Raw genomic sequence first — 18,104 nt, 5'->3', positions numbered from 1 at the left:
TTGATAGTTATTAATATGTGTCAGAATAGACAGTTTTACAGTTTTGGATTCAAAAAGCCTGAAGCACAAAGGGTTCTTGTAATTTCAGACACACAGGAGAAGTTTAAGCATAAGAAAGAATTGAAAACATCTAGTGATCCTGTGAACAGAGCTGTGTAATGGTAGGTGGGCTTCACTGATGGTTACGACAGTAATAAGCAAAACCAGCTTTCCAATCTGTGAAATAAAAACACCACATTAAACAATTTGTACTAACCTGTTGTGCTTGACCAGTCCCCTTGATATATCAACATGTATATAACTTACTACCATTAAAGAAAAAAACTCAGGGCGTAAAAATAATAGGTTTCTAAAATAAGTCTTTTAGGGCAAGGGAAGACGGTTAATTCTAAATGATCAGGATGTTAAGGACCTTTTTTAGGTCGGATATTTAGGAAAAAAAAAAAAAAGTACGTTTAATAGAATTCAACCAAAGCCAACAGAATTGCTACTCAAGGACTCGAAACTTGCATTTGAAAAACAACACTCGTGCGCCACCTCCCGGGGTACAAAACGCAGCGCACATAACTACCCTACTTGCTCTCCAAAGGTATGAAATCGACGTAGTCTAAGGCTGTCCCGTGACAGGGACATTCAGTTTGGATGCCTTCTTGTTCTGGAGCTTAGGCAGCAGTCCAAAATACTTCAATCAATTCCAGATGATCAGAAGCTTTATCTTCTCGAGTTAATTGTTGCCTATGCATGATATTTTTGTCCAATATGGAAATGCACTGACAAACGGTTGAAGAAAGAATGTATCGAGTTATCTGAGTGTAAGCAGGAAAAAATCACTTTGGAGCTAAACATGCTTGCCTCCTCCCCTCCCTTCAACGTTCAGCAGTTCTGCTTTCTTCTCAGAGCTAAAGCCAGAAGTTAGCATTGAAAGTCTCAAAGTACTAGGAAGAATTTGGATGGATATGATTTATAGGCCTTGAAGTTCATCTTAACAGGATTTAAAAGACACGCTGAATGGTTTGAAAGAATTAATCATTTATTTTAAGCAGCAGAAAATTTGATTTTTACATAGTATTTATCTGAAAATGGCAAGACCTGAATGTACAAAATACCAACTTCTGGAAAATTCAGTAATGAGGCTTGGCAGTAATTGGGATAGACAACCTAACATCACCTGAACACTGAATTAAAAAAAAAGACTGTAGCACTTTTTTCAAAGTACTGACCCTATTTTTCTTTCATTCCATGTTACATAGCATCTATTACAAAAAAACAAAACAAACAAACAAACAAAAAAAACAGATGAGGAAATGCCCCTACTGGATGGAATCATTCCTTAAAGGCGAAAACCTTTCCACACTTCCTGAAGAACCATCAAATAACAGTTGACCATAGTGTTAGTCTTAAAAGATTTCTGTATCTCCATATAAAATTTTCAATAAAAAATGTGAACTGCCTGTTTCAGATAAATCTTATTTAAACATTCCACCCTATGTAGTTTTATACACACACAGAGTATTGGCTAGTGAAGCAATTTTTTCAGGACATATTGCAGTAATCCATGCCTTGGTGCTGTCAAGAAATTGTTATTTGTCTTTTCAGTACCACTTCAACTTGACTTGCTTGAATCTGTTTTTTTTTTTTTTTTTTTCCAGAATTTTCCAGAGGACAGCTATATTGCAAATACAGCGATTTAAACATTTAGTTACATGACTTGCCTCTAACAAAACAGGAATAAACATACCGTTTACAGGTTTGACGTATTTCTGTGAGGGAAGGTATCCTTCAAAGAAGAATGTAATGGTTACAAACTATGTAGTTTATTCAAGTATTTTGCTTAACTACAGATCACCGTAAAATAGGAGTAAGGCTGAATTGTTCAACTTGAAAAAGCAGAAGTTTCTCATTCAGAAAGAAGAACCAAAAGTCATTATAGTTGGCGGGGAGACAAAACCAGACAGGCCTTCAATGAGGGGGCCATCACCTGCTGAAAGAATGGTGCTGACTCACTGCTCCTTGTGGTTCTCCTTCCACCCCTGTATTTCGTACGGGCAGAGAACAAGGAAGAAACACAGGTACACACCAGTGGTTTCCAGGGCATATTCCCTGGAGGTCTGCCCCGTGTTATGCAGCTACAGATCTCAGTTCTGTATGCTGGAAAATAAGTCCAGGAGGGAAAGAGTGTGCCACACCAAGTGCTTTCCAGTACTGAGAAAGGGATAGCAATCTGGGGCCAAAAAGTACAGGACCAGCAAGGAAGACCAGCAGCTAAATATGTCCAAGTGAGAAGTGAAAGAGGTCTAGAAGTTGGAGTCAACAGAACTCTACCAACCATCCTCAGCCTTGATCTGGAAGTCTGGGAGAAGACTCAATAATTTAGCATCTCCTCATTTCACACAATCAGCCAGCCTCAGCTCACCTTGGTCTCTCTGTCAGTTAGTGCAAGTCTTAATGGTGGCTTTTGCAGTACAGATTGACCCCATCCAGGGGTTTGGCTGCAGCCAACAACTAGATTTCAGGAAATGTTCCTGAGGAGCCATTAATAAGACTCTAGATTATTCACAAGCCTGGTCTAAAGTCTAATTAGGCTCCAAAAGACAGAAGATCTGACTGGCTTGGAAGATTGCTCTTATCCCATTACCATCTGTCTTCCCTTTTCTGAACAGCAGAAGGGATTTCAGCAGCCAGAAATGAACAATTTTTCAATCAGAGTCAAGTTTGACAGCAACTAATATCTTGCTAAATTGTACAGATGTTTCTTAAAAGGATCAATCAATTATGCTCTTAATTTTTATTAAGTGAAGCTATGAGTAACTTACTTATTCCTCTTTCTTTAATTTCCTTTACTTTTACGTCAATAGGTCATTGTACTGTCAATAGTTCACTCTATATGATGAGGCACTACTACTCGTGTATGTGAGGCTCATGTCAGAGGTCAGAATATGACAACCAACCAACCTTGCTGTTCAGAACTTCTATAGAAATCAAAGAACATTTCAACAGCACAATTGTTCGGGATTATTGGACAATTTAAGAACAACTCTCCTTGAAAAAGCACCATGTTAAGAGGCTATCAAAAAGGTTAGTATACAAATGAGTCATCCTTCCTAATTCATAGAGACAACAAGTCAGGGGGTAGAATACCCATCGTTTGATTTCAGCTGATGAAGAGTTAAGTGTTAAACAATTGATAGGTTAACAAGAGATACAAAAACAATAGGTCTGTGGTTACAACTGATTAACATGCATAACATCAAAGCTGAGAACTGGAATGGCACCCTGCCTTAATACATTGTATTTAAGTTGGTCCAACATACAAATCCTAAGTGCAAGCTCTTTCACCTTAACCAGAACAATCCCCTTCAACTCCTTTTACTGAAACTGAAAAAAAAAAAAAAGCTTATAAAAATTCTTCATATGTTTTCTTCAGCTCTTAAACTAAGCCAAAAAGGCTATGATAAGATTTCTAAAACCTGTGAAGGCATTGGGATATAACTAACATATTCCCATGCCTGAACTCAGGTTTAACTATTTTAACTCAAATCACGCATCTTCAAATCCCTAATGACTGAACTGATCGTACCAATTATCTAAAAGGCTGCATCCAATGAAACATGGCTTTCTGACATTTTCATGTTACATGATACTCCATTCACATTAGGAGAATGCTGGTTCTGCAACAAATATTGATATGTATACAAGGAATGATTTGGAGTGCTGTGATTTGGAGTATCCTGTCTTCCATAATAAATAGAGAATTTTTTATAGCACTATCCTTACCCAAAGGGTTGCTTTTTGGCTTTGGTGGTTTTTCGTTTTTTGTTTGCCTCTAGGTATGGTTTAATCTGATCTCTGAAGTTAGTTAGCAAGAGTATAAAACACCTCATGGAAGTCTACTTTAAAAAAATATATTGGGGAAAAAGATCACTGGTGAGACACACTTGGTAACACCGTAGTCTATCATTGCATTTATTCTTTCGTAGAAAAATGCTCAAGAGCATTATTTTTCTTAATGTGCCGCAGGCTAAAAATGAACCCTCAAGGGCTTCTATTGCTCTTCTTGTTGCCAGAGCAACAAAGCAATACTCACCTGAATATCTGCCAGTGTAAGTATCAATTTACAAGCCGAGATGAATTTTGTGCTGAGAGCAGATGTCACTAACAGCATTTTTACTATAATCCAAATTTTAGGGGCGAGGTATGCCATAAAAACTCAAATATATATTACTGTTTCATTTATGCTACTTGATTATTGCTCGTATAATTCAAGTATTTCGATTAAAATGTCTTGACCAATGACATTTGAAACAGAAGGGTAAAACTGAAAGGCCTTTATGTGAAATCCTCTACACTAAGAAGACTTTGTTAAACAACTCAGAAGATATCTAGCTTATCATCAGAAAGCACACCTGGAACCTTTCCCAATAAATTCCTTTGTAAAACTCCTTGTGTAATGAAGTAAGAGAGGGTAGGGAAAGAGAAGAACCTAATACATACAACTGGTACTACTTTATGAACTGAAAGGGCTCATTGTTTACCACTCTATCAATCCAAACATGCATGATGTGTTTCTGTTTGGAACAGGTTACAAACGCATTATTTGTATTACTGTCCTGTAAAAGAAGGAATATAACTTTGAAATGGTTTGCTATGTATTGAACCCAACGCAGGAGGATGACGTGGAACCAAATCAGAACTGGAAACATCACTCTTTTCAGAGCAAAGTCTATTGCTTTAAGAAAAACCCAAAGGAATGACTTATTTTTATAAAATGTACTACAAATCCTAATTGTAAGACATTACGAAAGAGACATATGGAAGATATGCTAGGGAGAAAACACCTAAACTCTGTTGTTTCTTACATTCCTTTTAATTAATTGCTTTTCTCCCCTTACAAACTAAGAGGAGGGGGAAGAAGGAGGCAAACTCAAAATTTCCTCCTACTTCCAACTCCTAATTCCGAAAAAAAACATTTTCAGGTGTTAGATCAAAACATGAATCATTACACTTTATGCAGCCAAGCAGTCTGAATGTGCAGGAATTAAAAAGAAAAGGAAAACACAGGCACTTCCAGTTATGAACTTCCATTAGTTTAAAAAACAGCAGTGCTTTATTTTCACACACAGTACTTGTACTTCTGTAAAAGCATCATTCCTGAAAAAAAGAAATCTTTGCTTATTCCCTGCAGAGTCAGAAACAGAGGCAGTGTGAATCAGAAAGCTGCATGAAGGGATTACAGGCAGAAAAATTTCTAGGCAAGGGATTGGGAGATTCTGAGCTAAGCTTCCTTTTTTTTTTTTTTTTTTTTTTCTTTTCTTTTCTTTTTTTTCTTGTTACCCACACAGATTTGTAAACTGCTGTGCAATTGAAATGCAAAGGATTTTTTTAAAGTTATTTTTCAAAGAGATAACTAGTAGTTGTCACTGGACTCCTCAACCTTGCATTGTTTATCTTTTGAACCCACTATGCAAGTGCGCTAGAAAAATGATGGAGGTGCAGTGCTCACTGACTAGATACACAAAAAGTTGTTCTGTCTGCAAAGAAAATGCCATGTTCTGACTTCTGCCTTAAAATCTATGCTTGCACAATGGAGGTCTGGCAAATACGTTCGTTCCTTCTCTTTCCCTTCATATTTTCCAGTCTCACCACATGTGTTTTCAGTCAGTCAGTCAGTACGTAGACTTTTCATTTGACTGACACACCACTGGAGCTAGACAAAAAGCCTCCCACCGTTGCTCATGTTTAAAGACAAGCCAGCATTAAGACTTTCACTTCACAGTCTGTCTATGAAGACACTTGAACTTGTATGTTGCTGAGCTCAGCAAAAAAATTGGTTGTCTTTCTCATTTTGTTGTTTCCTTTTCGTTACACATTCACTAGAAATAGGAAAAGAGATGACAGAACGTGGACCTTAGGATTATAATGTCTATACATTTGCAATCCAGCCTTTACTAAATATCACTCATCCTGAATTCAAACAAACAAACAAACAAACAACCACCCAAACCCCCACATTAGGGGGAAAACTGAAAGGTTTTTTTGTGCAGCAAAGTGGAAAGTGATGAAGAATTAATTTCTAAAAAATCAACTACTTACAAGCACAGGAGTTATATTTGGACACCCTGTGTTTAAAGACCAGTTCTAAGTCACATGCTTACCAGTGGTAGCATCCTTGTAAAATTAAGAGAGGTAGTCTTGTTTTACACTAAGGCTGAACAAGTTTGTTTCCCAGTTTTTACCTCCTCAAGCTATTTTGCAATGACACTCAGGAATGGTGACCCTCTCAAGTGGCAGCAGTAATTCTGAGGAATGAAAACCCAAACTGCCATTTCTTCTTGACCTCATTTGCTTTACTGCTGCATATGTCTGACCTTTCTCTTTTGCCCGCACCGTAAGCACAGCTTCAAAATGAATTGATGTAAACACAAAGCAGTATTCATTTAATATGATTAGTAAGAAAGGTTATTTTTTTTTTCTCTTTTTTTTTTACAGTCAGGGCTTGATTAGTTAGCAAATACTAACAGCTCCTTTTTTGTGAAAGAAGGATGGACAATTTTGTTCAGATAGTGGAAGAACATTATCGTGTTTTTTTCTTTCTCTTTTTTTTAGAAAAAGAAGGTACTATTGAGAGCATAAAGGCTCTTTGTACTGCAGTAGCAAATCCAGTACCGTAGCACTTATGAGGTGGTTAACAGTGCTTTGGTTCAGAATCAGTGTTAGAAAATAAAGCTTTAAAAGTTATGATATTTGGAGGGATTTCCACAGCAATTTGTAATGGATGTAAAAAGGACTGAGGCGTTGGCTTCTTCCTGTTGGTGAAGTACTTTATTCTTCATTCTGCTGAAGTCCCAGGTTTCACAATCGAGGTTCTCATTTCCATCGGTGGCGCACTAAGGAGGACTCATCATTGACCACGTCGTTGTCAGTGTAGCGATGCTGACAACGTGGTGGAATAAGCAGCAGGATGATCAGTGCAAGGAGGATAATCCCACACAGGCTCATGAGAGCATAGGAGGCAATCCACAACACTGGTTCATGGAAAGAAATGACAGAAACACAGTTGCTTGCAACATCTGCTGTTGTGAAGGGACCTTCAATCTCAGACACTGGAGAGCCATCGACTTCTGAGAAATTACAAAATGAGAAACATTAAGTCTGTAGGACACCATTTAAAAGCAAACAACAGAAGATCTAGCCTAAATAACTATATACCCCTCTCCCTCCATCATCATGCATCTCAGCATACTTATTTTTAATCTATTTCTTATTGCAAAAAAATGCTAGTACTCCATGTTCATAAAATGGAAATCTGAGGCATATGGAGACCATAATACTTCCACATCTACATAGGCTGTCAATGAGAGAGCAGAAATTTAACTCAGGTGTCCCATGGCCCAACTTAAAAGCCCCAGCCACTGGATCACCTTTTCTTTCTGAACTAACCTTTCAGAAGCATCAACTTAATGAAGCTTAAAAATCCAACAGTATCAATACACTGGGGTAGTTCAGGGTATGGAGAGCTTTTGTTGTTTCTGGCATTTGCAACAAGTGGAAGAGCACCTCAGAGGATTCTTAGATCTTCTGTGTTAGCTACTTCCCAAGGTCTTAGGGAGCAGCATGCAGGTTCATTAGCTTCACAGATACCTTAGAGGGCCATATCCTAAGCACAAGGCACTGGGCAGAAACCAGCAACATTAGCCTTATGAGTGGTACTGCTGAGATGAAAATTTAGAAGGAAGGGGAGATAAAGCAGGGATGGCTCAGTGACAGATGCAGAGGAAAGGGGAATGTTGGAGGGGATGCTCAATATCAGTAGTGAGGAGCTGAGACATGAAGGAGCAGTGCTGTAAACAGGCAGGGAGAAGCTAACCAAGCAACTCAAAAATGGATGAGACAAAGTTAAATCAAGAAGCATGAAGGGGTGCCTTGGAAGCTGTTTTTGAACAGCCATCCATCTTGGTAACATCACAGGCTGTGTGACTTGTTTCATTACCATCACAAGCCAGTACTTGTTAAATCAGTATTTGCTGAAAAAGGTTATGCTGCCCATGGTTGTCACAGTAACCATGGCAAGCACAGCAAAGTTCCCCTGAGTTGTGGACAGGGCTACATGTATTGTAAAGGCAGAGCAAGGGAGTTGCCTACGGCAACAAAATATTCGGAGCATTTCATACTTGCAGGTCTGTGGCTGGGGAAGGACGCGCGTCTTTTAGCTTGCTTAGGGGGACCAGGAGCACACAGTTAGTCTGTGCATTTTAGAAAATTTTCCAAATGGTTGTATTCACTTTTCTAGTCAGATACTCCAAGACACATTTGTGTATTTCTTATAAAGTCCTCAGTTTTAAGCTTCCTGCTTCATTTCTTGTTCATTTTACACACACGCACGCTCATGCGAAATCATAAGTGACCCTGCCTACTGTAAACAGCATCTGATATTTACACAGAGCTTCAACAAGTTTCCTGGAAGCACATTTAAAGAGATTGGCATAAAATACCCTTTGGAAGGAAATGGAGAGATTTGGTATTCAGTCCCTGCCCTCCCATGACCTCATATTATATAAAGGTTTAAGTCTCATTAGACTTAATTCAACTTAATGGTAGGGTGTTGCTGAAGGGGGCAGTCCTGCTTGCCGTCACTGCCTCTTTTGTGTTGATGTTAGTGATGGGTGGGTTGCAAGGACAGTCAGAGCAGCTCACTGATTTGATGGAAAACACACCTGTCATAACAAAGTAACGCCAAAGCCAGGAATTGTCTGTGGGATCACTCACTGAACCAACCCTTTCTCCAGCAGCAGGTGTGGAAAGTCTTCTTTAGTGGCATGGCGCTGTTAGAGTGTGCTGGGTGAAACCTAAGGATGCACCCAGAAGCATCCTGACATTGGTGAGTACCAAACATGTATATCTCAACTCATCAGATTGAAATAAAGTGGCCTGTGTACCCTGTATCATCAACATGTCTTTGCCAAGGCACTGCTGTTGCACAGATATGGTGAGGGAACTGCACAGGAATGGATAGAGTTGCAAAAGACTGCCTAGAAGGCCTGTGGCAGAAACAAAACTGAAATCTGTTCCGTTCGTACTCCCAGTATTACATTTTGTCTGCCATGCAATTATTTTGTCGGGACATTTCACTCCCTGTAGGCCCCCCACCGTTTCCTCTGTCTCTATTAAGTCCTTCAGGAAAACCAAACTAAGCCACATATAATACTGATATGAAATGCAAGGCATAATTATTACTATTTAGGAATTCAGTATTTTGAAGAAGAAGAAAAAAAAAAAAGGCAGCACAATTTTCCACCTTGTAGATAGCTTTCAAAATAAACAGTCCCTAATTACTCGTTATTTAGCTTGAGTACAATAACTACTGCTGTTAAAAAAGGCAATACAAACTTGTTGCTGTAGTGGCTGACATTGTAAATTACATTTTGAGAATGCTTGATAGCAGCATAGCCTTCGCTTTCTTCCCTCCAAAAAGAAAACTTTTCCTTCACCCTCTTCTACCCCCAGGGAACTTGAAAGGAAATAAAAAGGGGGAAATTTGCCTAAATTGTTCAAACAAACCCTTAATATAAACCAAGTCCCATACTTAACCTATTACACATTAGATGATAGGATATTTTGGCATTTTCTTTTTTAGAATACTTGGTTCTAGCTACTTACAGTAATTTCTTGACCTTGAAAACAATGGGATTTTCTACATTATTGATGATTACAGGACAAAAATGGAACCTCTGGAAAAATGCTATTTTATAACATCTGTGTAGAACTCAAAGTTGAAAAGGTCAAACACTCTTTCTCACTACCTTGGATGTTTTGGAAAGGAAGCAAACCTAAAGTTAGATTGAGTATAGCATGGAACAGTAGAATGCTGCCTGGAAGGGACCTTTGGAGGTCACATCGTCCAGCCTCCTGTACAGAGCAAGACTGTTACTATCACTTGATCAAGTCAGCTGCAGCTATGACCAGCCGATTGTATAACCCCGAGGACAGAGAACCCATGATCTCTGTGGGCAATCTGTTTCCTGTTTTAGTGCTGTACTTCTTTCCTTGTGAAGAAGGATTTCCTAACGTTGAGCTCAAACCTCTGAATCTAACTGGTGGATGTTGCCCTTTGTTACATGGTTTCACTTGCATTCACCCTTGGCTTGCATTCAACTTGGTGCCCACCATAACTCCCAGCTCTCTTTTTGCAGGGCTGCTCTTCAGCTGGCCCCTTCCCACACGGTTCTCATGCAAGATGGTTCTCTTGTCACGATGCAAAACTCCACCGTTCTTTTCACTGAACCTGGTTTCAGCTGCTCGGTCCTCCATGTTACTATGACCTTTATGGCTTGAAGCTCTGTTATTCACCATGACAGCTGTTCTTCCAAGTTTAGGGCTCAAAAAATTGCCGAGGGTGCATTCTGCCTTGTCACAGTTTAGTGTAGAAGTCACTTATGATTGCAGTGCTTGGTGCATTTCTTCCCTTCAAACACTCAAGCCTTGCTTCTGTGATTTTCTCATTTACTACAAAAATAACAAGGGGTGTAGTCCTACTCAATGCTGAAGTACCATTAGGTTGCATCACCTAACTAGGTGATCTGAACATCTGGTCTCAAGAACGGGCCTGACCTCAAACCTTTCCTAGTCATCCTTTAAATACTAGAGTATCTCTGAAATTAACAACAGACAACTTGAAATGATTCAAAATAATTAACAGGCGGAATAAATGTTACAGGGCTTCACCTAATTGAGGAAAAAGCAAATTTTCCTGCCAAAATGGATTAGTCTCCCACTGCTTTGTAACTAACTCTCTTCAACTTTTTTTTTTTTTTTGGGTGGGGGGGTACATTCTGGAGAATGAAAACAAAGGAAGGAGAACTGAAGAGTAAATAATTTCTCATCTCAAACCAAGTCTCAACAGAAACTTGGAGTTCAATGAAGTTAAGGGCTTTAGCCTTATTTTCTGTTTTTGCCATTTTTAAATTCAGCCTATACCTGTTTAATACCTTACAAAAAGATAGGCTTAACTTTATTGTTAACATACTATTGTAAACAAGAAAGTACAAGTGAATACAAAGAAGCACAGCCCCACCAAAAAAGTCCTTTATATTTCTCTAGTTTTGATGATTTATGCCACCAGTAATTCCATTTAATTTATGCCCACTAACAGACTAAAAAGATCCAAACAAATTACATTAATATAGTTGCTATGGAGGACACGGCTGGCCTCCGCAGGAAGCCAGTTAGGCAGCTTAATCCCTCACACTGCACTGACTGCTCGCCAGTCAGTGCACAACCACTCACAGTTGTGGTTTTCTGATGAAAGTAATGTTAAATATGGAAACCACAAGCTGTGAAGAAGTGAATTCAGAATAACTGGCACATCCAGCAAAATGTCATCTGCCCCATGTGAATAAAGTCTGACAAATCGGTTTATCTTGTCTCATTCAGTGGTTTGTATCACCTGATTCCTCAAGAAGCTAAGTTCCCATGATGTTAGGTTAGACATATGCATGAAACATATAATTAAATGCAATCTAACACCAGCCAGGGATCATCATGTGTCCAAGCTCATGTGAATTCAGATTTCTAGTCAGCAAGCTCAGTTCTTCTGTTCTAGAAGAGGTTGGCAGATCTACATGCAGTGGCCAAACTCCATGTTTCTGTGTAGCAATATTAACATTAAGGTACTATTACGGTTCCCTAACTCTTTTTCTCAACACAGACATGCTCTCAAAGCATTTCTTATCAGCACCAGCAGGCTAAAGTGCCCTGCCGACCTGATGTCAGTCAGTATGCTGTGTCAAAATGCCCCTTCTCCTCTCCATTAATGGCTGCAGCATGACAGGAACAGGAGGCAGCTGTAGGCTTGCTAAAAATGCAGTCAGGAAGCAAACAGAAGAGTGACAGGCAGGAAAACCTGGTCTGTAGTATTTGTCTAGTTACACCCTCCTTCCAGATGCATTCAAAATGTCTTTCATCACTGCAGGATCTCTCATAGAGGTCTTCATTAAGCAACCTGCATCTATGTCCGGATTTTTTTTTTTTTTGCTTAGCAAGCTCAAAGACAACAATTTTGAACCCATTAACAATGGATAGATTAAAAAGAAAAAAAAAAAAAGGCTTTTAGAATGCCCTAGAGCTACAACCCAAACTAGCTAGTGTCTGTCTTTTTTACCCCTCAATTACCTAGTTGCATTAAGCACTCAGGTACTTACTGCCCTTACCTTCCCTATCATAACTACTGGGGAGTAAAGTAGCACGATCAGTCACGCTCCTTTTCTCAAGCAGGTAATAGATGCTACAATGTTTTTCTGGGCATAGACCACTTCTGTTTGGGATAGGGACTTCCATATGGGTATGCAGCCTTTCCCTCCTCTGCAGTTTGTATGTTCTTGTGGTGCCAATGCAATGTCTCATCAGAAAAGGGAGGACACATCAAAACTTGTATTTGTCTTTAGCTACCCTTAGTGAGATAAGATGAATCATGAAAAAGCAAGAAAGTTAACCAGCACTGTGAAATCATCTTAAAATTATCAGTGCTTTTCTTCACATTTCCTCAGCAGCTAATGAAAACATTAATGATTTTCTGTTTACACCAAGAAAACTATTTGTTTAGAACTAAGACAAACATCACAAGTCTTAATTTGAGTCCCATTTTCATCTTTGCTGTGAGTATTTCTGAAGGGCTGAAAAGGCACAATTTGGAGAAAAATGTGAGTAAAGTACTTCACTGCACAATGCAAAAATTAGTTAAGAATCCATTTATCTGCAAATTAGAACAGGACTACATAAATAAAGCTGAATTAAAAATAAGGGCTCTCTTTCCCCAACTGTATTGGGGAAACTGCACACACAGACAGACTGAGAAAGAATATCCTCTCTCAGTGGGAAGAATGCAGCTAAGATATCCAAAGTTGATGATGATTTACTTCACACCAAAAGACTGTTGTGTGCAATACAAACTTTTTTTTTTCTCCCCATGAAATCTGAACACCATGGGATTGCTCAAAAATATAACCCTCACACTTCATTGGTAACCACGCTGTCTCCCATCATGTAAGGGACAAAGATGTTTTTTTGAGAGTAGCAGGTGTTTCCTCACTCACCAGTCCTGAACAGTATTTCTCTTACCTGCACATGGACTCACTGCAAAGCCCACTCTCCTCTGAGCTCTGTCAAATATTACATAGAAGCCTTCCATGACTGTAGCACCAATAACCAGGGCATTCGCAGATGAAGAGATCCCAAATCGGTAGCACTGCAAGTTCTCTCCTATTCCAAGGATGGGTTGAATATAAAGCTATTAAAAAAAAAAAGTGTAAGAAGCAACACCACACAGTACTTAGAAAACGACAGACCTTTTGATTTTTACAATCAAGCACTCAAACTCCACTGGTAATCAAGAATTAATAGGATCAAACAGACTTCTGTATATAATTTAAATTTAGTCAAAGTGCTTACATGCAGGTAAGAGGTAATACTCTTGGGAGTCTAAGCTTAAATTTGAACATAATCATTCAACACATGAAGAGCACCAGCAAATTCACAGAAACCATTTTTTATTGTATGTTCCATAAGGGGAGGATAGGTAAGAAAGAACTTGGAATGTAAACTTGAATTAGAGAAAAAAAACTATTATTAAAAAAAATTATCAGGATACAATTGACTCAGAGAGCATTCTCTTCAGTGTCATCTTGATGTCTCCAGATTCATAAATTCAAGTCACATTTTACCCCTTGTATCCTCAGGAAAGATGAAAGATTGACACGCTACATGATCAATACAGAAAAAGCTTATTGTGAAGATTTACTATATTTCAAGTTAAAATGTACTTAAAAGGCTCATTCTCCCCTTTGCTCCTGACCATCCCCTGAGGTAATAGATTGTATTAGTAATGTTAGAGGATACGAGGCTGTACTGCAATCTATATAGGGGAAAAAAAAAGCCAGAGAACAAAATGAAAGTGGCACAACATTACATTCTAAAAGCTGGTGTGGAATATTAATAAAAGATAAACCAACCAAGTAATATGAACTGGTGAAGAGATCACACAGGCTCCTTGCCAAGAGTGTCATTTTCGGGAGAAGTGCTCCAACTCAGAATGCCACGAAAAACAAATCAATTTGCTTCCCCCAAAATGAGAAGATCAAAATGAGTAGCGACACTCTGTATCGATACCTAATGCGGCTAATGCTCAAGAGAACAAAACAAAACTTGCATATTTTCCTGACAATTTGAAAAATTCATTTCCAGCTACATGGACTGCACTCAAGGAAATTCTGTTTTTCTTTTTTGGCTTTAGGTATTGAGTCTCTTCTAATACACAAGTTTCTTTGTAATTTTTCCTATTTAAATATTGATTTTAAAAAATCATTATATTCCCTCACATGCAATAAATTAATTTTCTATTACTGCTAAAAATAGCTTCTACTTTTTAAGAGCATATGCGTTACAATAGTAAGAATAAACATATAACTGAATAAACGAAGAAAGCTGAGACCTGTGGCAGGATAGAGATGCGAAATGACCTGCTGGAGTTTTCATCCCTCATGTAAATGGAGAGTTTGGGAAATAAGGACCAGGGTCTTTCCGTTTTATCCCAGCATGCAAGCTGCGTACCAGTCCAGAAACCAGAAGAGAATTCTTGTACCTATGAAAAAATGATGCATACAGATTACATACATTTTAATAGATTTTGATAGCTCTGCCCCAACACCAACAATTTAAAGAAGCAGATAGTTTTTAAAAACAAAGCGAAATACAAACTACATGAATGTTTAATGAGTTGCTTCCATTCCTCCCACACATTGTTTTGTAGTCAACTTAACTTAAAGATATAAAGCTGTCAAAGGAGGGCTACAAAGATGGTGGAGGGTCTGGAGGGCAAGATGTATGAGGAGCGGCTGAGGTCCCTTGGTTCGTGCAGCCCAGAGCAGAGCAGGCCGAGGGGAGGCCTCATGGCGGCCTGCAGCTCCCTCACGAGGGGAGCGGAGGGGCAGGCGCTGAGCTCTGCTCCCTGGGGACAGCGACAGGACCCGAGGGAACGGCATGGGGCTGGGACAGGGGAGGGTCAGGCTGGGTGCTAGGGAAAGGGTCTGCACCCAGAGGGTGGTCGGGCACTGGGACAGGCTGCCCAGGGCAGTGGTCACAGCACCGAGCTGCTGGAGTTCAAGAAGCATTTGGACAAGGCTCTCAGACATAGGGTCTGATTTTTGGGTGGTCTTTGGGGATCCAGGAGCTGGACTTAATGATCCTTGTGGGACACTTCCAACTCAGATATTCTGTGATTCTATGAACTTCAGGGTTTTGAAACCAAGGGATAAGCCAAAATCCCCTAGCATGCAAAGGAATCAAGGTCTGTTGGTCAACAAAAAGAAACACATCCCTTTGTTTCTCTTGCTGCCCTTCCACTGACTACCAGTATAACTTGACATGCTTTTGAAATAAGGTTGATTAACAGTGTTTCTTAATGTATCCATGACACTAACAAAGTGGACACATTAAACCCCTACAGAGCTTCTTCCCCTAAGACAGAAATCTTGCCTGAAGTGCACGCTCCCTAAAACACACAAAGTTGATGTGCTGCCAGATCAGAGGAAAACACTTCATTATTTGCATGCAATGCTTCGTGCTGGCTTGGCTCTGACTCCCCTGTGAAGCAACATACAAGACAGTATCTTGTTCCGACATTGTAGAGCCAAAGCAGTTCAGGTGCAGAAGAAAGACGGAATCCAGTCTTTCTAACCTCCTCATTTGTAATTACCTGTGATATTGATTGTTTTGCAAACAGCGGCTCATACATTAGTTATATGGCATTTTACAAGTGACAAGTGCTCACACACCCCCACATACTTGCCAATGAAATAAATATTTGTCAAGGCTGTATTAGAGACCTTATACTTCCAGGTGCTTCTTGGGCCAACATGTATACACTCATATAAACACAGAATGAGACTTACAGCCACAAACAGCCTGTTTTTACACTTAACTCTCAGTGCACGCTTCAGTAAGTCTCTTGGCATGGGACAGAAATGCTCTACCCATCATGGCTGAGTCCAAGGTCAGACCTGCTAAAAATGTAGTTATCCTCTCTTTCCATTTCCTATTGGAAAACAAAGCTTGTGATGCGAGAAGAGCTCCCAGGTAGCACCCAGACCAGACAGACAAAATCTATCAAGTGCTCTATTTTAAGCACCTACTTTGATTTCCCAGTAAGACTGCTTATTACAAGGCGTTTCTTTGCCTTACTTATGTATGCTGAACAAATGCATTGAGAGGGATTTGGCTTTATGATACCCAAAAGGTTATTAAAATAAAGATTTTAAGTGTACTTGAGCCTTCCCTTCTCCAGCTTAACAACTTAGCATTACTTCGACGCTGTGAGAAGACATGCTGTTCTAACTTCAGCTCAGTGAGGTGTAGTAGCTGCCACTCCTCAGTGGCTCACCTCTACCCTTCATACCTGCCATCATCAAACTGTATCTATAGCTGCCCCCTAAAAGACTTCAGTCCAATCAAGTGGGGTTTAAAAAAGCAATCTACACCATCAAAGAGCATAAAGCCCACAGACTTTTTTTTTTTTTTTTTAATGGAGCTGAATAAAGGAACACTACATGTGCAGTTATGCCAGTATACCTGAGGGGGCAATAATGTCTTGCTGGGAAGCTTGTAAGAAGCAGCTAGCAGCAGGAACTTGTTAACCTGGTTCACCTGTGGTCAGAGCAGTATGTCTGACTACAGCAGATGATTTTACGTTTCAGTGATACATAGCCTGCCAGAAGCACAGGGCACTAAGAGTGCATTTGTGATGCCATGGTATAGCTGCTGAAAGTACCCATTTTGCTACCATTGCTCTTACAATGCCAGAAACTAATCCTTACATCTTGTAATTATTTTCTTATTTAATAGACTATCTCCTTTGTTTAGAGCTGTGAAAATAACTTCTGGTGTGTGTAGAGGGAAAGGAGTACAACAAGGTCCTTGAGACTAACAAGAAACCCTAGAAGAGAATGAATTTTTAATAAGATGAATAAAAATCATGAGGTGAAGCGAGTGAGTCGTTCCCTTCTAATATTTTATTGATCAGTTGACTATTTAGTTGGCATGTGGAAGGCTCTTGGTCAAATGCCCTCCTGACCAACATTGGGGAGGAATCTAGACCACTGTGATCACTTCACAGGAGGATGCTGTACCCATATTACAAGAGCTCTGGGGTAGTCTTTCCATTCTCCACCCCTTGGCTGCAATTGTTTCAGTCAATATTTAAGTGCTTTGAAAAGAGTAGAACTTTTCAATCAGGGGCATTAAGTTACATAAGATAATTCATATATTTATTTCAGATATTGGACATGTATTGGCAGTGAAGAACTCCTCAGGCCAAATCTCTGCTCTCAGTCAGGCAAAAGGTCTCAGTCTTGATCTATCAGCATACAGGCAAATACGCTGCCTTTCGGTCAACTGGCCAACAGCCTGCTTACTGCATTTCCCGTGATTTGCCCATCCTACCACTGTCCATTCCTGAAGCCAGGATAAAAATATGAAACTTGCTGACATTGAAATATCTGGGATTTATTCTTCAGCTTTAACCTTCTCAATGCTGCTAATCGTATTCAAACAAAATTTATGAATAGCTTGCTTTTGTTAACCAGAAAACACTGCTCCAGTTACTCTACGCTGAAAGAAATCCACCATGCCCCTGCCCTACTTCTAAAGCTCACTCTATTTCCAAAGAAAGATACTTTTAAACATAAATAATGAAGTTCAAAAGCAGCTTTTTTGATATGAACAATCCTTATGAATGACATCCATTCTATACAACTATAAGCTTTATATTTGGAAAATAACTGCTTGCAGTAGCAGGTTCTTTTACTTTATAAACACTGTGTTTTGAATGAAAGGACTGATTTTTGTGCTCTTAATACTCTGAATTGGAAAGACAAGAATTACATCCGTATTTCTGAAATGCTTAGAGCAAAATACTCAGTCTCCACACTATTTCTGATGCATTTTTGTACATGCATGCACCTCTTGCCTATACTTGGACTTCTTCTCACCTCCCTTTCCCTCTTCTGCCTCCATCAAAGACCATCCATCATTTTTTATTTAATAATAGGAGTACACCAGGA

General features: G+C 39.3%; 1 protein-coding gene across 1 annotated transcript in view; it reads right to left on the bottom strand.

The window, feature by feature from the left end:
- Nucleotides 1-18,104, bottom strand: part of BACE2 (beta-secretase 2) — a 53,536-nt gene continuing 35,432 nt past the window's right edge. Inside the window, exons 7-9 of the mRNA XM_080552001.1 lie at nt 14,480-14,629; nt 13,111-13,279; nt 1-7,118 (exon numbers count right to left, since the gene is read on the bottom strand). Coding sequence (XP_080408127.1) covers nt 6,865-7,118; nt 13,111-13,279; nt 14,480-14,629 — 573 coding nt within the window. The 3' untranslated portion in view covers nt 1-6,864. The remainder of the gene's footprint in view (nt 7,119-13,110; nt 13,280-14,479; nt 14,630-18,104) is intronic.

The sequence above is a fragment of the Anser brachyrhynchus genome (assembly GCF_964034855.1).
Source record: "Anser brachyrhynchus genome assembly, chromosome: 1".
NCBI lineage: Eukaryota > Metazoa > Chordata > Aves > Anseriformes > Anatidae > Anser > Anser brachyrhynchus.
The sequence above is the reverse complement of the archived record's forward strand: the minus strand, read 5'-3'. Positions and strand labels throughout refer to the sequence as shown.